General features: G+C 34.8%; 1 protein-coding gene across 3 annotated transcripts in view; it reads right to left on the bottom strand.

Moving 5' to 3' along the window:
* The window catches only part of Epha3 (EPH receptor A3), a 353550-nt gene extending 336055 nt beyond the window's left edge, over nt 1–17495 (bottom strand). For 2 of the 3 annotated variants that reach the window (XM_010602894.2, XM_010602895.2), the window contains exon 1: nt 17281–17494. In XM_010602894.2, coding sequence (XP_010601196.1) covers nt 17281–17365 — 85 coding nt within the window. In that variant the 5' untranslated portion in view covers nt 17366–17494. Of the gene's footprint in view, nt 1–17280 lie in introns of all 3 variants that reach the window. The other variant, XM_033755902.1, reaches the window with a different exon arrangement.
* Between the last annotated feature and the right edge of the window lie 5886 nt (nt 17496–23381).

Raw genomic sequence — 23381 nt, 5'->3', positions numbered from 1 at the left:
TTTTTTTTTTTTTTTTTTTTTTTTTTTGGTTTTTTGAGACAGGGTCTCACTATGTAGTTGATACTGACCTGGAACTCACTATGTAGCTCACACAGGTCTTGAACTCACAGTGATCCTCCTGCCTCAGCCTCCCAAGTGCTGGGAATACAGGCATGCACCACCACACCAGGCTTCCATGTATTTATGTATAGAAAGCATCACTTGATATTCAAGCATTTTGATTAGACTTTTATCAGGAAAGTTTAATTATAAAATATATTAATAAAAAGGGTAACATAAATTTTCAAACACTACTAACATGTTAAAAATATATATTTGGTTAGCTTTTAGATGATAAATATATTGAATATAAGAAAAGTTCTGAATCATTACAATTTCAAAAAATAAAATTTACAAAGATGAATTATCTACATTTTGCAACTGAGAAAAACCTAAACTTAACTATTATCTTAGACGGTCTTAATGATTAAAGATTTTGAATTCATAAAATTAACCCTGGTGAGAAGAAACATTTTAAAATATCAATTTTATGGATTACTTAGTCCAATTTCCATAACTGTATTATTTCCCAGGATATCAGTTTTGAAATTAAGAGCCTGCTTAATTGTATTGAAATTATTTCTCAAAAAATGATAAAAATTCTTTATTAACTGATGTTACAGAATATGCTTCAGGTTTGTCAGTGTTAAGAATTTTGAAAATATAAGAATAGACCTCTTCTTTAAATTATATCCTAATATTCATTCTGAGAAAGACATTTACTCCATCTGTTGGTTTTATCACTTCCATCCATTGATTTCTCAGAGTTTTACATAGGATTTGAATGTAAAACTTAACTTGATCTATCTCTAAATCATTAGATCATAAGGAATATAGTGGCTCAAAGGATCATTGTGTGTAAATAATAATTGAATATGCACTAGATATATAATATATGTATATATGTGTCACTTCATATGTTAAGAGAAACACTTTGTTTAATTTTAATATTCCTAACCAGAAAAAAATTGAGTCAACAAAGATATGATTATTATATCACCTGTATTTTAAACAATTAATCAAAATGAAATTTGTTAACTAAAGAAATAAATATCCTTACATTTTTTCGAATGATAATGAAGTCAGAAGGACTAATCATTCTGTGTTTGATTTTGACGCAAAGGAGAACAGCTAAACTAAAAAGAATTATACTATAGAGTAAAATAAAATAAGAATATTAAGTTAATTACATTTATTACACTTACTCAAAAATTAAATTTCTAGCACACTTTATTTAGAATGAGTAAAGAAAACATTATTATATACAATTCTGACGCTCTTGTCTATCAAACATTTAATTTTATCTATTATGATTATCTCACAATATTTTTACAATGATCAAATGACATGAAGATAGTTTACACCACAAGCAGTTTATAAAGTGTTATGTAGACCCAGTGTTCTTGTAAAAGTTATATATGTAACAACAATTCCAGTTTGGCCTTTTGATTGTAATTATAATCAACCATCAACACGTGACCTAATTGAGAAGAATAGGTGACATCAAAATACTTATTTTAGAAGCACTTAGTTTGGTTTTATAAGATTCCTTTTGTGTGTTGCCTATTAAGAATAATACAATCTAAGAACTCTAAACACTTGAATGTTTGTTAAATTGGGACTTCCCAGGTTCAATAAAACTTCATCTCCTGTGATCTTTTGTATAGCCTTTGAGCATAGCATACTTGTAATAAAAAGTGAAGACAATGGAACTTGAAGGTGAATTATTAGTGATTTTACTGAATACACGAACTAAATCTCTGATTGCAAGTGTACACCTTAAACGCTACACTGATAAAGGCAAGCAGTCTGGTTCCTACTGCTTTTCACTCTTGAAACATGAAGAGCTGGTCATTTCTTTTCTGGTGTCACTGCTATTCAAATGTCAAGACAGGGACAGTGGGCTTGATCCGTGTAATGTACAATATCATAATGCTGCAGTCTGAATTTTAAAGAAAATTCACCACAGAGAGTGTATATTTCAGTTTCTGGACAATTAAATCCACAATTATGAATTTCAACAAAGAAGAAATTATTTTTCAAGATGAGTAAAAATCTAAGCATGTCTTAATTCTTTCTTTCTTTCTTTCTTTCTTTCTTTCTTTCTTTCTTTCTTTCTTTCTTTCTTTCTTTCTTTCTTTCTTTCTTTCTTTTTGAGACAGGGTCTCACTATGTAGTTCAGACTGCTCTGGAACTCAGCTCTGTAGCCCAGGCTGGTCTTGAACTCATAGCAATCTTCCTGCCTCAGCCTCCTGAATGCTGGGATTACAGGCGTGCACCACCATGCCGGGCTAAATATTTGAATTACTCAAGTTTTTTGTTTGTTTGCTTGCTTGTTTGCTTGCTCATTTGTTTTTTTGGTACCAGGATCGAACTTGGGTCCTTGTGCTTGCAAGGCAGGTGGCGGAACCACTGAGCTAAATTTCCAACCCTTTGACTCTTTAATGATTGCCTCAAACCAGTTATTTACCAAAGATACAAATTGTCCCTTACCAGAGTTTTTTTAAGTATGTGATTTCCAAATATCTTTGCTATGTAGTACCTTGCTTAACAAATTTCATAATATTATCTTTTCAAAAAATGACATAGAATATATTGTCTTTTAAAAATAAAGTTTTAAGTTGTAAATATTTTGAAGAGATATGACACATAAATAGTAGGACTTTTTAGCAAAATTGTATTTGGAAATCACTATCCTATGTTTAGAAGGAATATGGTTCTAGATTTCTTTCAGGTAATGTATTGGTCAGCTTTCCTGTTGTTGGTAAAAAATACCAGATTCCCACAACTTAAAGAGAGGATATTTGGCCCATGGTTTTAGGGTATTCAGTTTATGATTTTCTGTCACCAGGGCAGAAACATCACGGCAGAAGAGTACGGCACAGCAAAGGGACTCAGTTAACAAGAGTAAGGAAGCAGAGGGCAGGCCAAAAACCCTGAAGAGAAAGGGACAAGGAGGGACCCAAGAGCATGCTTCTATGACCCACCAGGGCACACTCAGGACTGTACTTTACTAAGCCACTGGGTGGCGCTTAATCCAGTTATGTTGAGAATCACAACTGTCTCACATACGTTTTACTGACTCTAGGTCTACTGCTTTTGAATAGAGATATATTAGTAGAAGAAATTTACATTCATGAGAAGTTGAAGGTAATCCTCACTTGGATTCTCAATTTGACTTTCAGGTAGGCACTAAAGTGAGATTGACAAAAGGAATCGTGGCATCCGGAATAAGAAGGTGTAGAATGGAGTAAAAGAATAAGAACAAAGTATGGAATGAAGTGTTTCTAATTAGTTATAAGAACCTATGGAAAGAAGAAAATTTGCTTGTCATTCCTGCCTCTGAATTATACTGTCATGTATCAGAATATTCTGGACTGTGCCAAAAAGTCACACTCCTCACTTTTCTATCCTTCAAAATAACAGCAAGATTCAGTCAAAAGTCTATTCGGAATAATTACTTATTTACATCATTAATATCATGTAGAATTGTCTACAGCAAGACTTTATGCCATCTTCTTACTAATAGGAATGCACTAAGGATTATAAAATTATTTAAAAACTCATTAAAATGATTAAAAAACTCAGTTATTACAAAAAAGATTGAAACATTCTCAATTCGAGTACAGATTAAAAACTTGAGGCATAAATTTCTGGAGTTTTTACACATTAAGATTTCTTTCAAAGCCATTTCAAAATTCTAATTCATAGTCATCAATTGTCCTCTTAGAAATTCTGACAGTTAAACTAATATTCACAATTTGAAGGAGTATTTAAGTGCTCCAAATGTGTGTAGTGTTAAAAAGATAGTAAAAATTAAATTCCATAGTTTCTTTCTGAGGTAGGAGATTTTTTTCAATTATCTAGTATTACATTAATGATGTTTGTGGTAATACTATAGTTCCATTTTGTGAATATATCAGGTTACATTAATTATCAAAATATTATTTCTAAGAAAATAGTAGGTTTTAATAGATGAAGAACTGCAGATTCCTAAAGTAAGATATATTTTCTTTTAGGTATGAGGACTTTACAGCCACATACAAATAACTACAAACACATATATACGCACAAACACAAATTCCATCTTTTCATTACATCCTTGCTTTTACTAATAAATAATGGCATTTTCTTTTCTAATTACATAATCACTGTAATTTCACCAACCATATCTCTTAACACTTAACCTTTACCAATTTCATCACTTTCCATTATGATGAGCATAGTAGCATTGCTCTAGGTTACAAAAAGCAGAAATCCTTTAATTTACTTCTAGATGATAATTATGTATCATAAATAGAAGGAAATGATGCAGGAAAGAGTACATTTCATTCTATGTGTTATAATTTTCTGCATAGTTTTCTGGATAAATGTAACATGAAATTCATAAATCAAGACTTTTTTGTCTTAGAGCAATCTACCAAAGCTCAGCTTTTCAGTATTTCTGTATATACTGAGGTATACCACTGAGAAGAAATTAAGAGAAGTCCAACTTTTTTTGGCGTACTTAGATATTTTACATGATTTTTGTATATTGCATTTACATATTTTTAATTCAACGGCTTCTGTGGGTTTTTGTATTTATTTAGGATCTATGTATCTAAATATAAGATAATTTTCAGGAGGTTTAAAGAATATTACATTGCTAGAGTAACAATAATAAAATGTTATCTAAATTGTGAAAGAAATCAACTATTACTTATTAATTATTATTATTATTATTATTTTTTTTTTTTTGGTACCCGGGATCAAACTCAGTACCTTGCTTTTGCTAGGCAGATGCCTGCACCACTGAGCTAAATCCCTGGTCCTACTTATCAATTTCTTGCATGTACAATATCCTGTAATCTGTGTTAAATTCAAAAGGTATTTTGTGCCATTGAATCATCAATTTAGTTTATTTTATTTTTTTATTTTTGTGAGAAAGTCTGGCTATGTAGTTCAGGCTGGGCTTGAAAGCACTATGTAGTCCAGGCTGTGCTATATCTCTTGGCAATCCTCCAGCCTCAGCCTACAGTGTTGAGATTACAGGTGTGTGCCGCCACACCTGGCTCGAATCATCAATTTATGAGTAGGTATTTATAAAATAACTAACTAAAATAATTATGTGATAGTTGATGAAAATTCTATAGTGCTTAAGATTTTTGTGATAAACCTCTCTTGTTGCATGGTATCTTAATAGTTTATTCTTGTGACGTAAGATCTGAAGAAGGTGGTATACTGTCGATTTACTCTGTCTTATTATCTTTTCCTCTCAGGCAATTATTTGGAGTTACTTCTATACAGATTGTAATTATAAAATAAAATGTAATTAGCTGGCTCATCTAAATTTATGCATACAGCAGAGAGAACTCCTTGGAATGAAATTACACAGTCTCAGAGAAAATGTCTGTGTTTTCCTGGCTAGAGTGGGTTAAGAAAATAAAAAAGACCAAAATTCTACTTGAGACCGAAATATTTTAACAAATGTAAACCACATGCTGTTTCTGAGGTGTTGAAAGTTGCCTTTCCACCCATTTATTTTTCAGTCAGATAAACCTAAAGGTCCTACTGATATCAACATTTCAGAGAGGAAAAATCAGAAAAAAAAAAAAGACTATCTGAGAATTGTGTTCTTTATCTTTTAGTATACATTTGTGTTACAAAATAATTACCCTGAGCTTGTAGGTTTGATGCATATATACACTGCAACTTGATCACTTTTATTCAGTGGAGCTTCCCTACCCAGCTCTCTTTTTCCCTAGATCCCCTTTCCATCTATAGGAAGACAACCTCTATTAGCATGGTTCTTTGTTTTGCTCTTTAAATGTATATTTTGTGTTTTTCATATTAGAGACAATACTGCAGTACTTCTCCATTTGTGTCTGACTTATTTCTCTTAACACTCTGGTGTCATGATCTATCTATTTTGATATAAATGACTCAAAATTACCCTTTTATGGCCGAGTAGTACTCCCTTGTGTATGTATACCACATTTTCTTTATCCGTTCATCAGTTGATGGGTTATAATGAAAACGAGTGAGGTTTTTCTTTTACCAGTGAATTTTTAGTAAACTAACCATCTTAAATTTAATAATAGGCACTAGAATAGCAGTTCTCTGTCCCTGCACAGTATCAACTGATAAATGAATCATTAAGACAAATAAAATGTCTGTCCAAAATATAATAGTCTCTAAAGGTGAAATATTAATAATTCTACAAATCGCATATTTTAGCACATTTGCTTTTTTAAAGTATTCTGTGCATCTAATTTAGAAAAATATTTTCCCAACATTATAAAGTAAAAAAAAAAAGTATTAAGTTATATAAGATAATCGTCAAAATCAAATAGTATTTCAAATGTCAACATATACATTTGCCATTGTCTGCTAAAGTAGGCTATTTTGGTATATTTTATCAAATTATTATAAAATCTTTATTATCAAACTTGAAATCCTAAAAAGCTATTCTTTAAGTAAGGTTTTGACTGTTTGTGAAAATGGACTAAAATAAGGACCTTGACCTACATAACAGCTATAATAGTGATAGTAATCTTTTTAGAAATAAAAATATTCCTGGAAGTCCCTTCTTGAATACATGAATTCAAAATAACAGCTTGGAAAGAAAAATTGTAATGATAAAAGATATTAGATTTCAACTTAAAAACATCCTCTGGACATTTTTATATTTCCAAACAAACTCACACATATTATATTTGAAAAAGCAATGCATAATAAAGCTTATTAGTTTAGATGTCTGGAAAAGTAAAATAAGGATACAGCTTTGATTTCATATTCTTCAAGATAATTATCTATGGATTACCTAAAATATTCTGTATCATTTGCTTTGCTTATTACAATACAATGGAAGGCCTGTAATTTAGATCAGAAATGTTGAGAACACCATAGTAAAATCTTTGAGCTTATCTTTTTGAGTTATCTAATGTAAATGAGTCTTAACTTATCTATGGTAAAACAGATAGAAAAAAGTAAACAAAGAGAAAAATACTGTTCCTTTGCCTTCTGCCCCCTTAAAGGTACAATATTTGGCAATAGTTACATTTGATGAGGTTTGCATATTTTATTAAAGGAAAGTAATACATTTTCACATTTTAATTTTTAATTTGTAGAATGATGTCAGGTCTTGTCCTTCTTTTATAAAGAAAAACAGAACCTTGGCATGTTTGAGAGCAGTCACAATGACTATGTGACTATGTATCAGTAAGGAGAGAGAGGGAAATGTAAGCAAGTTAAACAAGTTGTTATTTACTTTTTCTTTTTCTCACCACCAATTTGTAATTCAGAGAAAAATATAATTTATATTATCGCGAGTTCATGAGTTATATATCATTCATACATTCATAGTCACAGTGTGGGAATAGCTCAGTTTGGACAAAGGAACATTGGCAACTTACATTCCTGTTGCAAATTAACTTTTCCTTTTGTTTAACTTATCTAAAGGATTGATAAAATAATTCATATTGAAGACATTGCAAGTCAGCTTCCAGGCCTGACACCTCTTCAGGATGAAAACTGCTACCTTTTGCAAAACAACAATATAGTCTTCTAAGATCTATAGCCTTTCATTCATTGCTAAGTTGGGTTTGAAAATCAGGAAATCAATGTATGCTATCTATGAACAACGTGCTCTTATTTCCCATAGTCATTCTGAGGTAGGTAAGGAGTGCTAAAATTTTATATGGATGGAAATTAATCAACTTCATCGGAAGCAAAAACTAAAATTTAAGATTTTATATCTTTATAAAGCAGGAGGAGTTTTATCACCTATACCTGTTGGGTTCATTTATCTAGCTTATTATTTTGAAAAAAGATAATTAATGAATATATATATATATATATATATTAAATTCAAGATGAGAGAATTATAATATTGAATAAATAGATTTGTTACTTAGCAAATTGACTCAAATGATTCCCTTTGCTCCAGTCATTTTGGGGTTCTACTAAATTTAAATTTTTCTTTTAAAACAAAAGTCAAGTTGAAGCTTTCTAATTTTTGTCACATTAATTGTTACACAATTTTTACTATTAGAAATGTAAAATGATTTATTTTACAGCAAAATTTTAAAAGCAAATTTTTTCTGGATTATGCTGATTATGCTGAGGCTTAGATCTCACAAAACACCTAAAGTTTCGATAATAGAATGCTACTGTTTTATAAATTTATATCATCCTTAGAAATAGTTTTTTAAAGTCAAATTTACATTTCTCTTGATTTAGGAGACTTCTGCAATCCCACATATGAATAAAAATCCAAATAGGAGTAAGAGAGTTACTGCTACTCATTCTCCAGAAGCCAGGCGAAAGTCTGCTGCTAAGCCTTCACTTTTGCTCCAGGAAAGTGTGCCAATAACTTGAGTGGGTGGATAAGGCTTTAGGAACATAAGGGCTAATATATTAATTTTTAAAAACATTACAGTGAAGAAAGAAAGATGCTTAAAAGCAGACTTGTAATTTGGAAGCCTGATGTCATCAATATGCTATTTTTGCTCTTTGCCAGTTTAACAGAATTTATTGTAGCAATTAATGCAAAACATATGTGCTGAAATATTCACATGAAACATAAAATTGCCCTCAATTTAATTTGCTACCTTTCAAAACCCTCTTTTAGCTACCTTTTCTCAATGCGTCCCTTAAATAGAATACAAGCGTTTTTATGAAAGAGAAGATAAATCATTAGAAATTCTTTTTTTTCTTAAGTAATGCAAAAATTATCTTTAAAATGGAGGAAAGTTTCCACAGTGAACAGAAATATATTTTGGACCATGCTCAGTTTTCTCCTGTTAGAGACTTCTGTGACAATTCCAATAATCCATTATACCTCAGTTTTTATTGTATAAAACTCCAAATAACCACATTGTTATACTGACAGTTTCTTCACAATCTCTGTCTGTGGAATTCCTGACACAATTTTCCTTCCAGGGTGAGGAAAGGTTTCACCTGAGTGTTAGGAAAGGCAGACAGAGGAAAGTATGTGTGAGGAAAAAGTGTTATAGGCACTTTTCTTCTTTCCACCTATTTTTCTGTCCATGTGAAAAATGCTTTAACTTGTTTTCTTGTATTTCACCCATGCAAATAATCATAATTTACGGCTATATTCACTTTGCACTTTCAAAATGCCCTCAACCTATTTGGTTTACTTTGATTTCTCACTTTAAAATTCAAGTTTTTCAAATTGTTTTGGCAAAATCACAAGACAAATTTGTATAGTGTAGTCACTGTGATTGAAGATGACACCCCAGTACTCTGCCTGCATACATAATTCGCAAGCTTTTGTGTACGAGAGAGAAAACACAGGAAGTTAACTTGGAGTTACAAAGACAAGCAATCTGGCTCAGTTACTACTTTATTGTGGTCTTTTTTTTTTTTTTTTTTAGTTGTATCAGGTGAAATAAAGCCTACTTTAATGATGAGGTCCAGAGAAGAATGATAAATGTAAGGGAAAAATCTAAATCAGTGGGACACTGAAGTTTTTATTCCTGGATACAGGATTGAAGATATCTATCTATCTATCTATCTATATCTATCTATCTATCTATCTATCTATCTATCTATCTATCTAGTCTTGAAATCTACTGTCTTCTGCAATTCCATTTTGTCTGAAAAACACCGAATTTTGACACAGACACTGAAATACCAGCATCACTCAACTACTGATCTACCCGGGTTGCCCACCTTCCGGAAACCCCCTCAGACTCATTCCAAGTTTCTATGAAAATCAGAAGAGGGAAATCATGTTTTAATAAAACGGTATCAGTCAATATGGAACTTTGGGAGAAAACAACTTTCGATTGTGTACAAGTGAAATGTTTATGGGACATCCCTTAGTAATCATAAGAAGCCTAATAGATGGTATCAGTAGGTGACATTAAAGAAAACTGAAGAAGGCTGGGGATTTAGCTCAGTGGTTCTGCCACTTGCCTTGCAAGTGCAAGGTCCCGAGTTCGATCCCCGACACCAAAATAAATAATAATAATAATAATAATAATAATAATAATAATAATAGTAATAATAAATAGAAGAAGACTGAAGAAAAGATTGCACTTTTTAATCTAGGTAGGGACTTATGGAGAGTGGACTAGCCAAGAGATCAACACATAGTAAAGAGGGTCAGACAGCAGCACACAGGCACAGGACAGCCCAGGATTTCAGGGTCCCCGGTGCGTCCCAGCAGAGCTGGAAGGGTACAGAATGCTTGGCCAGCTCAGCATGAACCCTTACACGCCCCTGTCCTCCTCTGTCTGTCACCTGGTGGGTTGATAAACGCCGATGGAAAGGAGGCTGGGAAGTGACTGATGGCGGTGGAGAAGGCCGAGAGGCCTTCACAGATCTCCGGTCAAAATCTGGTGTCCAGTTTCAGGACGCGCCCAGCCTGTCTTGTGCCTCCTGCACTCGCTGGGCAGGACCTATGACCAGGTAAAGCCCAGGTGCTGGGGACACCGGCTTTCCTATCGCTAGCCGTCGGAGACGGCAGGCAGAGGGCGCACGTCTGCTTCTCAACTGCCGGAGTCTCTTCTAGACTGGGTGTCCGCCTCATTTGCGCCTAGGCGCTCTGCTGGTCCCTGCCTGCGTGGTGTGCAGAGAGTGCCCGGTGCCGTCCGCCGCGTGGCAAAAACCTAGAGCAGCGGGACTCTGGCCTGTGCCTGCCTCGTCCCTGTCCCGGGCCGGTCGGGGTGCGCTAGCCGCGTTGCCCCGATTTTGCCACAATGAACTCACTCGCTGGTCCCCCACTGCTGGGGTCCCACAGACCGGGGACTGGGGTTTCTAGGTCTGATCTTTAATCGGATGCGTAGTGAAAAATTAATGAGCTGTTGCGGATTTGTGGGGGCTGGGGACCGTGTTTCCTTTGCATCGCTGAGCCTGAGCTAGCTGAGAAGAAGAGTTTGTAAGAAGCCCTGATGGTGGGTGTGGTGGCAGCGAGGAGCATTTGATCACCTCTCTGTGGCTTCATTACAGTCGCTACTCCTAAAAGCTCTGTTTGGTGTTAAAATCCCTCGAGGCACACTTTTGTTACAGTCAATAGTGTATTATTAACCCTGGGCGGCGGCGATGAAGAAAAGGAGGCGCAGTCCTCTCCCGTGGCCACCCCTGTTTACGGAGAAGATTGTTCACAACAGTTTGTTTGTACAGTGCTGCCACTTGTCTCCCCCTCCTTCTTCATCTATTCTTCTCTTTTCACCATGTTGGTTTGGCTTATGTGGATTTTCACCCTTTGCTTTGACTAGAACAGCAGGACGTGGTTTAGAAAAGGAAAGGGGGGGGGTCCTCCAGTCAGGGATTCCAGTTTAATAATCACTCCCAAGTTCGAAGCCTTATTTGCTGAGCTGGTTTTGATTCCATCCACCCTCCGCATGCATTTTCCCAGGCATTCGAGAGAGGGAAACATTCTTTGACTTGCAGTTTTAAAACTTTCCTGAATAAAACACTTTGTGATGGGTGCAAATCAGAAGTGTGCAAGCTTGATAGGAGAAATAAAGCCAATCCCCCTCCTTTCAATGTATGCTAGCTCTTTAGGGACTTTACAAAAATGGATTGGCTAGATGCTTTACGGGAGAAAAGTCTCTTTTGCAGCTAAGGATTCATACAGGATTCAAATTCAAATATTAACATGGTCTATAGAATTTTTGCCCTCCTGCCTCTCCGCCTTTTCATCAACTTATTTTCTTTTCACTTGCATACACTTTGAGGGAGTGGGTAATCAACCAACCATTTTGCTTTCATAGAAAGCTGCTAGGAGACAAACTAAAACTTGCTGGCCTCAGACTTTTCCTGGAGAAAACCTCCTGCCAAGTTCCAAGAACTACCTGACACCAAGCACCTGGCAGCAGACCTTGAGCGTGAATCCAAGGGACACTGGGGAATCCACACTGGCAATATGACCAGCAGTGTCTTCCTGGATTTTGGTGGGAGTGGTGCTTGGAAGCTTTTATACTTTCTTAATATCACATTTTAAAAAAAATTCTAAAATCATTACAGAAGAATTAGCTATGGTTTTCAAATTTACAAGAAGTCAATTTCTAAGGTGATGTTTTCTCTATACCTGGATGGAAAATACAATAAATTCTTCACACCACCAGTCAACCCTTTATTTGAAAAATCTGTGGAAAGCTACTTGCACACTTGGTAAAAGCCCTTTATTGACCCTCTCTGGTGATAAAATCCAGATATCTGAAAACTGAACCAAAAGGGTCACCTGAATCTGTTCTTTTCAATCTTTCCTCAAAACAAGTTTATTAAATATTGTAAAGAAAGAAATAAATGCATGTCACAAATAAGCTAGAGAATCTTGACAGAAAATTATTTGTAAAACTTAGTGTTATTCCAAGAAATACAGAGTTCACCCCTTACATCTAGTATTTTGCTAAACAAAATCCTTGGAAAATGGTTCAAATCGAAGAGTCTACATCACAGATTTCTTAGTAAGTAAATGTCTGTAAGAACTTATCGGGCTTTGATGATTTGTGAAAAGTTTTATTGATATTTTTTTGAAGATTTTATGACTTGAAAAATGTAACTTTCAAGATCACGTCTTACTGTCTCCATTTGTACTGAAGTTAGTAAATCAAATATACTGTGAAAATATGTTTAGCCTTTGAAAATCCTGTGCACATGTAACTGATTATTTGATATTTAAATATTGCATATATTTTATTTCAGAAAACTTTGAAAGTTTCGGTAGCACTTATTATTCAGGGATATTTTAAAAGAAAAATTATGAAAAAAGTCTTAAAAATGATTAGGCAATTAAATAACACAGATATTTGAATATTCAAATATGAGTCATATATAAAGGGATAAAAAATCTTATTAAATCTGATCTGTAAAAATTTATTGAGTCAATGAAGTATTTACATGATAAAGAGGCGAGGTGTAATTGTATTTAAAGAGTCAGAAATCTTACATGAAACTTTTCAGACATAGTAAACAATGTTTAATAAATACCTTTAAGTTATGATTGTGTACCATATTTTGTTTCAGATTTATATTATTGTAGCTCCCAATTTCTACCATTTTGTGTGGGGAGAAAACTGACTTTATATAAAGTATAGCCATGACCTAACACCAGGCTGTGGTGTTTTATTGTATGTAGTTTCCTTTTTATAGTTCCAGTCACTTGTGAATTATACATATATCCAACTAACTTTTTACCTTACAGTGGGCAGAAAAAAAAATATCAACTATAGGATGAAGAATAAAAGTTCATAAAACTGAAATGTTTGTAGTTACAGTGAAGCTATTCTGTATTTATAAACCTAAAGATACTGGTAGAACATTTAATATTTAAAAGGTTTATAATTGATCATTTATGAAAAGGATGAGAATGATGTGATATGTAAAACAAAAATGAGAATGAGGTATCAAAGTGAATATTTTCCCACTCGAATTTATAATTATCAATATTTTAAGGAACATATAGATTCAGAATTAATTTCATGATAGATTTTGAGAAGTTTTAAGGAGTTTCTTTTTGGCACAATCAAAATATTATCGTAGCAATTCAGATTGTCAGTAAAAGCTTAAACAAATTTGCTGATAATCCTGTTAATGACCTAGGTCAAGTGTTAACTGTTGTGGGTTATAAAATAGTAAAATTAAGGTTTCTCTTACCTTCAGGCAAATAGCACAGTTAGTAGTGTGGTGGTGGTGGGAGGGTAAAAGCAAGCTTTTAGGAGAACTATTAAATTACAAAATTGTATAATGCATTCAATTATTTAGTCTAGCATGAAGAAATGCTATTAAAAGCTAACGTAAACCTTTAAAAAATTCCTATAAAGATGATAGCATTGTTCTCCATTCATATTTCAATTTAGTACATTCTTATTTGAGAATAAGTTTTTATATATATGAAAAGCAATGCCATTTCATAGATTTTTAGAAAAGAAACAAATCCATTACTTACATACTTTTTTCCAACATTTGCCTACTACCCAAAGGGAAACATATAGCTTTCATCCGTAAGTTTTACTTTAAGCTTTAACTAATCACATAGTCTCCTCTAGTACTTAGAAGATTTATGTTCAAGGAAAGGCATTTCATAGAAACAGTATCTCAGCCACTTCAAAAGAAAGGAAGTCTTCCAAAATAAGTAGTATATAAATACGAAGATTTAATTTCATTCAATTTTATTTTGAAAATTTGGAGCTTCAAAGTAAAGAGTTCTATGAGTAAATGTTAAATCTGAGTTGTGAACACTTTTAGATGGAAAAATGTTTAGTGTAGAAAATAGTGATGAATAAACAGTGCATTCAGCTTCATATGGGTTGATAATGTATTAATGTGTTTAGAGAGAGTACTTTGCCCAATTTTAAAGGAGACTGAACTAGTAAGACTCAATACCTTCACTGTATATTAAGTTTTGCTTCTTTCTGAAGTTCGTTCCATCTATCATTAGTATAAATCTATCTGATGGGCACAGGGACCAAACATATGATATTCTCTAACAAAAATATGGCATAACATTCAAATTTTGTAATGAAAAGTAGTTGATTTCCTATAGAAAATTTTGTCTAATGTGAACAAAGAAACCTGATGAGAGTTTTTAAAGTTTTTATAAAGTTCTGTTGAACTATACAGGCCAGCTCTTTATGTAAGTGATCACTGAAATTAGGAACATCTATTATCATTTTGAAGCCAATGATAAAATGTATCACCTGGAATCATTTTCCTTATAGCATAAAGCAAGTCATTGCATTTGAATTACTAAGTGGAATGATAATTTACATTTCTTATCAGGTACTTATGCTATTTTAATATTTATAATAATGATTAAATCTCAAATTTAAAAAACTCATAATGACAAGATTTTGGTCAACCAGCACAAAGGCCAGGTTTTGTTCGTTTATTTCTGTTTTCCTGACATAGTAGATTGCAGAATATATTTAAGCAAATATACTCTAGTAAATATCTAGTAAAATTCCTATAGTGTTGAAACATAATTTTAGCATATTTTAAAAACAAATTAATACTATTTTAAATTTCAAAAAATGTATCAGAAATCTACATAAATATGACTTATTTTATCATTTCCTCCTACATGTGACTTTTAAGAAGCATTGTCCTGTGTTCACATTACTTTCTTAAAAGAATTGCATGAAATCTTGATACATTCTTACCCTTTATGATTTTCACATTATCAACTCAACTACTGTGAGTCAAGCTATTAGATTAATATTTATGCCTCACTCATAAAATTATTAAAATAATTTAAATAATTATTTTAAATTTTGGTTTAAAGCTTCTCTTGATGACCTCAGAAGGAAAAGGAGACATTACCCACAGGATGCAGTCAGGAAAGAATAAACCCATGAACAATAGATAAACTTTTATCCAAGGAAATTAAATGCAATTATATCAGTTTTCTGAGTATATTTTCCTTCCTATGTACTTAGTACTAATATATACCTGTCTGTGCAATTATATATAGACATGCCAAGGTGTGGCTTAAAAGCAATTAACACTTGATTATTCTTGTTTCATTAAATTAATACTCATTAATTTTACATTGGTGTGAATAAGATTAAGAAGTCATTTTTTGCAATTTCCTGAAAGGTTATGTCTTCCACAAAGCTATGACTTTCAGCTATATTCTTGCGCATTATTAATTCTGTAATACCCATCATCTACATAGTTTTTATACATTCCACTTGAAAAAATAGATTTATCATAGCATTGTGGGGATTTTGATGTTATTTTCTATTTACTGGTGATACTTTAATACGACCAAAAAGCAAAAGGGATTTTTAAACAATAAGGTGAACTATTGACATGTATGTATCTTACAAATAATTATTCTTGCTTTTTGTTAATGATGAAGGACTATTATTTTCAAATAAGTATTTTAATTTGGGTTGGTAAAATACATTTGTGAGCACGATGATTTTATCTTCACATTTTAAATTTTTTAACTTCTCTATTAAAGTAAGACATAGAAATATTTAATGAAATTTGCCAAATTGATAAAGGCAATGACTAAGGAAAGGAAGAAATTCAGTTACTCTAATAGCAGTGAAAGTAGGTCAACATATATGAGAGGTAATTTTTCTATTTAATGAAATAATGTATACAATCTGCTACAGTATTGGTTCAGCGATGTAGTTTTTAGTGAATGATATACGCCTCAGTATGTTTGTACATCAATTGCTCAGTATTGTTAACTTGCAAAATAGATTAAGAAATGTTATAAGTTCAAAATCATTATCAAGAAATCAAAGTTGTAAGTGTTGCTCTAACGCAATCAATCATTTAGAGAAGTTTGTCTTAAAGACTTAGTGATTGCATTCAGAAATCATTAGGAATAGATTGCAGAAGACACAGAGGGAAAAAGTGATTTATCTATTAACAACACAATCCTATAAGAAATAGTGTCCTTAGTATTAGGTTTGCATTTAATACACTGAAAAGTGGTGAATGCCCATTAAAAGAAAATAAATAATCCAATATCAAGGAAATGCCATTTGCTGCATATAAACATTCTTTCTTAATTTGCTATTCAGTTATTTACGATATCTACCCAGGAGCTATTCATTAATCATTCAATATAGTCTCCTATTTGTATATAAGCCATTAAACAAAAAGGAATCCAACCAAGCTTATTGTAAATTCCTGCAAATATTACTTATGTTAATGTGGCATATGCTGCTCATTAGAACCTGCACCACAGAGCAAACTATCGCCCGGCGGGCTACACATCACTTCAATACAGCAGTGTCACACACACACACACACACACACACACACACACACACACACACACACACCTTAGCTTCAACAAACTGAGTTTCCTTTAGTGCATTCACAAATACCACGATCTTAAGTAGAAACAACCTGTCATTATCTTTAAACGTACTACGGAATCTAGAAAGAAGGATTTGATTTTCTTTTAAACTTCTCAGAGTACCACATGGACGTAATTAAAAAATAAAATACTGCCTTGGCTATTCGGCAATTAACATACTGAGCTGTAAAACTGGAGGGGTTTCTTTCTTTCTGCTTCAAATTGGCAAACAAGGTAATTGCTTGAATTGCTGTAAGATTAAAAACACACTCTGAAGGTTGTGACAATCCAAAATTATCTCCCAAAGTGTTTTAGAAGAGAGCGGAAAATAAAAGCACATCTTCGGTTTACTGGGCGCACACTGCTCCCTTCCGAGGCACCAGTGGAGGAAACGCTTCGGAGAGAGCGCGCGCTGAGGCGTGCGGGCCGGGTCGGGACCTGCGCTCCGGTATCGGTACCTGGCTTACCTTCATTGGAAGGCTGGAGAATCAGTTCCCCGAAGCAGCTGAAAAGAGAGCAGCCGAGCAGGAGGATGGAGAGGTGACAATCCATGTTGCTGGTGCAGAGGGCAGTGAGAGGAGCATATCTCCACGAAGCATGCCACTGATGTGAGGGCGAGCCTTCCGATTGCTGGAGAAGTTACCATGCTCCGCTCGCAGGCGGATGTCAAGTTTGACACTGGAGATAAGGAGGAGTCTGGCTGCCTTTCCGCGAACCTCGCTCGGGGACGTCTCCGGGTCCTAGTGCCATCGGAAGCGCGCGGGAAGCAGAGGAGGTCATCGCGCGGCTCTCAGGCGTCTCTGATGCACTGATCCTCTGAGGAAGGGGCTGTGGTGGGAGTGGGGACCGTCGCCAGTGGGGTAGGAAACGCGGAAGTTGTGGTGGGACGCTGGTGGGGTGTCGTGGTGAGAGGAGCAAAGCACCTCTTTCTTTACTTTCCATAAAAAAGTAGCTATTTTATTGTTTGCTGTACAGGCTCTGTACCTTAATTTCCTGAAGAAACTGGAAAGACTGTCAGGGGTGTCATATGGCAGCACGAGTGGAAAAGAAAACGAAATGCCAGAGAAATGTTTGTTATTAAAGGCAAGGGGCTTTCATTTTAAAAGGCTTCAAGGGTGATTGCATATTTGAAAGGAAAAGAAAAGTAGTATTATTCCTCTCCTATGTTTAATGGGATCATAACTCACGTTGTGGTTCAGAAAGACACTAATAGACACAGTACATCAGAAAGTCCCTTCAGGTCTACACGGAAGGATATTAGGCTTTTAAGTAGCTTTGACACAGCGATTTCAGTGCTTATAGGGTACACTTAGGTGTTTCCAAACTGGGAAGCAATTTTCATCATGCTAAAGAAGTGAACAGTCCTAGCCCTAGCCGTAGCTGTGGGTCAGCATTCATCCTTTTCCTATGCTACAGTGGTAATAAACATTAGCCCTGAAGTTCTCCACAAAACATGACCCCTCCCCTCACCACGTAGCAGGAGGTTGTCTGGATTCTGTAAGAGAAACAATACATAATTTATAGCTCCCAGTTCAGCGTTTTAACCACCAATAATCAGATAACATTTTCACACTGTTCCTCAACATTACAAATCCAATGGCTAAATTGTGATGTACTTTCTCTCTTACTTTACACTCTGACTATAAAAGGCCTTGAATCTCCAGCCTCCTTGGTGGGCAATATAACTGTCATGTATTTCAGCCAAGTAATTTTATAATTTAAATTTTAAGACCAATTCTCACTTATCTTTTAAATATTCTCCAGAAAGGATTACTCACATATCCTCCCACCAAACTATCTTTTTGTATCCCCAAAAAAGAATACAAAATTATTACATTCTTTGCACAACTCCAAAGAGGAAGAGTATATTGACAGACTCAAGATAGGTGACCAATTTTAGAGCTCTAGAAAGTGGAAAAAAGAGACTTTGAAAAGGCCTTGATAATGTTATTCATTTCATAAATTCTATGTTTTTAATGGGAGAACAAAACTTTCACTTGAATTTAATGTCTTCTGATACCAATTGTTGCCTTGGTTGTTAGAGCACAGATGGATAGAGAAAGCTAAGAGTATCAGTGTGACCCTGTTCATTTTTCTGCTTGTGACTTATCTGTATCTCTTAACTTCTTCCCACATTATGTCACCAGGGTCTATAGAACCCTCAAGTGCCAAGTCTGTCAGAATTGAGAGTTAGGGGATAGTGCCCAGAGAACAAAGATAACAGTGATTCTGTGGCAATCTTGAAAGCTCCAACACAATAATTACATTATTCTAGGTTTAGATATGATTTCCCTGGAATTTGGAAAGAAACCAAATCTTTTCTGAAGTTGACAAAAAACATTTCAAAAGAGCATCCTACTGTGCTGTTATGAACATACATTGTGCTGCATCCCCAATTACCTCTCTTTTCACACTTAGAAATGGTTTGTGACTGGAAAGAGGCATTCATGTTTAAAGAAAGGTACAAGAGGGTCAAAATGAGTAAAAAGCATTACCTGGCTTGAAATGTAATGTACACAATATAGGATCTCTCAGTTGTAGCCTTCCTAAACCCAGAGTCATCAGACAGTAAGTGCTCGTACAATCTGAGCACCATTCTAGACAGAAGTGGAGTAGGTGTTGACAACAAACAGAAGAATGATTCATTTGGCCATAATAACAGTGAGAAGGTAGAAATGAGGGCAGCAGATTCTCATCAAGAAAGTGGCAGCTGAGTTGCAACTTTAACAATGGGTAAAATACTGCAAGCAGGGAAATTGAACATTTAAAAAAATCAAAATAATGCCCAGCTGATGGCAAAGAGATCAGCACCTGGCACACATGAAGGTGCCAGGGTATTTGTGATACAGAAAAAGTGAAGACCAGAGGAGGTGGTGGAAGTGGAGGATGAGTGGGGACAGAGCGCAGAAACTGTTCTTCAAAGGGCAGGTGGAAAAGTGGGCCAAGACCTCTGTCATCTGTCAGTTCTTTGATAATGTATTGTAAACTTAAAAGAAACATCAAAAACACTTAACAAGCAATAAATAAATAATAACTGAGTTTTAGGACAATATTTTCTCAATAGCATAGAACGATGTCTCCAACTGTGGCATCCTGTGTGGACCACCTGGTATGGAAGTATTTGGGTTGTTTATTAAAAACTGATGTCCTCTTTCCTCCCACAGACTTACTGAATCTCAATCTCTGAGATTAGATCCCAGCAATCTGCTGCTGGGCCAGATTTTCAGGTGATCCTGGTTGTCCTCAACTTTTGAGAACCACTCGTGAGTGGCAAGGAGAAGCAATTAGAAGCAGTAGAGTGAGAGTTGAAGGTATTTTAAAGTAAAACTAAAGTGGTAAAGAATTGAATTAGGAAAAGGGAAGATAAAAGAGGAAATGAAAAAACCTCCCGAAGGAGAAGCACGATATTTCCTCAGAAAATTGGATTTTTGACATAATTCAATTGGGAGTTAAAGGGTAACTTGTTGGGGAAGACGTCAATTGAATGGAATCTAGAAAGTGGAGTTTTAAAGAAAAGTGTTACAAGAGAAACTAAATATGAAAAACAAGATTCTTGGAAGTAATGATATCCACCACTTTTGTTACAGCAGAGATAGGGAAGTGGTATCAGGAGGTTGGGAAAGAGGCAGGAGAAGTAATGAGAAACAAACTTACATGAAATTTTCTCAGGAGAAGGCACTGTGAAGTGATGTGAGGCAGGAGAAAAAAATAACTTACTTTGCATCTGTTATGGTTATTCTTTAGATGGACCCCCAAAGCCTCATGCCATCATAAGTAGGTCTTTCTGGAGGTGGCTGGATCTAGGGTGTGCGATGCTGTGATTAAGGGTGTGTAATTACTAAATTAGCTCACTGATTGGTGTGGCACCGTTCTGAGTGTGGCTAATGAAAAGGCCCTCCCTTGGGTGTGAGTGCTACCTACCGTAAGAATGTGTAACCTAGATAAAAATTTAAGGGACAGAAAGAGGGTTGCTGCAGTCACTTATCACTGTACCCTTTTTCAGTACTTTGCTGCTTTGCAGCCTTCTACCTGCCATAAATTGTTTCTCCCCTATGATGCCTCTGTGCCATGCTACCCTGCCTTGGAGCCAGCCAAGTGTGAACTGAAACATCTACAAACTGTGAGCTCTGGTAAATCTTTCCTCCTTTAACTTTGGATGTTAGGTATTTTGTCTCAGGAAAAAGAAAAGTAACTAAGACAGCATCTAAAAATAATTTTGTCATATTTAAGAAAAAAAGTAGGAAATGGGTACAATAATAAAAATGCCAATTAAGAGAAAAGAAACCAATTACTGGCCTTTCGCAATAGATAACAAATGCCATTCAGAGGCTACCAGTGGACTGACTATTCAGTCAGAACTTCACCCAGGAGATTGTCCTGGCTCTGCTGTTCTTCGTGAAATTCAAATAACAGATCCTATCTCTTAGGAATGTTGTAAAGATTATGTAAAATGTGAGATGATACAGATCAAATGTTAGCCTACTTGTGTCTGGCACATTAATAGCAGCCACTACATTAAAAAAAAATTGATCCATGCATGGGAATGGTTTAGACTCTTGACATATTTAGCAGAAAGAGTAGAATTACAAACCACACAAACACAAGTGGGACAATTAGCAACAATTAATAATAGATTGTGAGCAATGGAGTGGAAGTGTCCCGAAAGGCTTGCCGCTCTTACCACGCGAGACAAGGGGCACAGGAGCACCAGGAAGACCTGAAAGAGGTTGCTATGGGACAAAAGTATTTCTGTTACGTATCTGGTTGGAGTGACCTGAGGAAATGAAAAGCCAAGGGTAAAGGAGCGACTAGGAGACAAAGACTTTGCCTGCAGTTGTTTATTTCCAAGTCAGTAGCATGTAAAAATAACTAAATGAGTTCATACAAGCAAAGTGTTGGGGAGAAGATTGGTTGGTCAAGGATGAAAATACAACCTACAACACTTATTTTAAAGGCAGACAGAAGAGCGAAAACTTGAAGAAATTACCTTATAAGAAGTCAAGCTCAAAAGTGTTCACAGATAATTCATTGTGAACATTGGCAAACGAAATATCTACACAGCGTATCTAATGACATAGGCCTGAAAAGTAACAAGCAGATTTGGTAACTTTCTAACAAGACCTTTTCCAATGTGCTGCCCAGAACTCTGTCTGTCCCACCGCTACTGCAGTCAAATTAATTGTTCTCCTCTGTTTATTGACAGCAAGTTTTCACATCTATCAAAGATCCTCTGAAGAATCTGGAAACTTCTTAACTTCTCACTTAGTGTCTGTGTCACTTGGCCTAATTGAGAAATCCTGAATTCCCCGGTCAATTTTGCATTTTATTCATTTTGACTCTCTTGTAACTTTCTTCAAATGAAAATGCCTTCTCGGTGAAGGTACTTTCCTCCCTTTCACTCTTAATATTTAAAAAAAAACTCCTGTATTTTACATTTTAATTCACATATAATTGTTGTCTTGGTTATGGGGTGTGCTGCTATATTCAGTATATGTACACATCGTATAATGATTTATTTGGGGTTAATCGATAGCATTTCCAGTTCGTCACATATTACCATTTCTATGTGGTGGAGATCTTCAGACTCTTCCATGTTTATTTTGAATGTGTAACTAATCTTTGTGGATTATACTGATCCTACTGTGTCATGTTACATTAGGCTTCCTCCTCACCCATGTTTTTCACCCTCATTGTCCAGCTCCTCACCCTTCTCAACTATTCCCTTCCCTTCCCAGGCTCCAGTGACTTCTATGCTACATTTTTTGTGTGTGCGTTCAGTTTTTCATCTTGCACAGATGAATAAGAGCGTGTGGTATTTCTATTTCTGTGCCTGGCTTTCTTCATTTAACATAATATTTTCCAGTTCCATCCATTTACCACAAATGACAAGATTTCACCACTTTTGGTAGCTGAATAATATTCCATTGTGTACATGTGTATCATATTTCTAGAATCATTAATCCATAGTTGGACACAATGGTTAATTTCACAACTTGGCTATTGTAAATAACTGAAATACAAATAGGCATGAATGTATCTCTTTTATACAAATTTTATTTGCTTTCAATGTTTTCTAAATAATGGGACTGTTTTCCCAGAAAGATAAATAGAGGGAAAGAAGATCAAAATCCAATTCTGAGCCAGGGGTGGTGGCACATGTCCGTAATCCCAGCACTCGGGAGGCTGAGGTAGGCGGATGGATCACTGTGAGTTAGAGACCAGCCTGAGTCCCATAGTGAGTTCCAGGTCAGTCTCAACTACATAATAAGACTCTGATTCAAAAAAAAAAAAAAATCCAATTCTGATTAAAAAAAAATACTGAAAGGGTATAAAGGGACTTAATTTATCATAAAGCATTAGAGTATATTTTGTAAAAAAAAATGGTAAAGAGATAATGAGTCAGAAAGAACAATGAAAAAACTTCAGAAAGGGGACATTCAGTCAAAAATAAGGTAAGATAAGGATTATCTTTCCAGAAAATTAGCTTTAGATCTGAAAGAAAAATACTTCAGAGCCTATAATTTATTACAGAAAGTATAAAACATTAGTGATTTTGTCTTGTTCACAC

Source organism: Fukomys damarensis, unplaced genomic scaffold (assembly GCF_012274545.1).
Source record: "Fukomys damarensis isolate Sample0158 unplaced genomic scaffold, DMR_v1.0_HiC HiC_scaffold_24, whole genome shotgun sequence".
NCBI lineage: Eukaryota > Metazoa > Chordata > Mammalia > Rodentia > Bathyergidae > Fukomys > Fukomys damarensis.
Note: the sequence above shows the minus strand (reverse complement) of the source record. Positions and strands in the feature narration are given on the sequence as shown.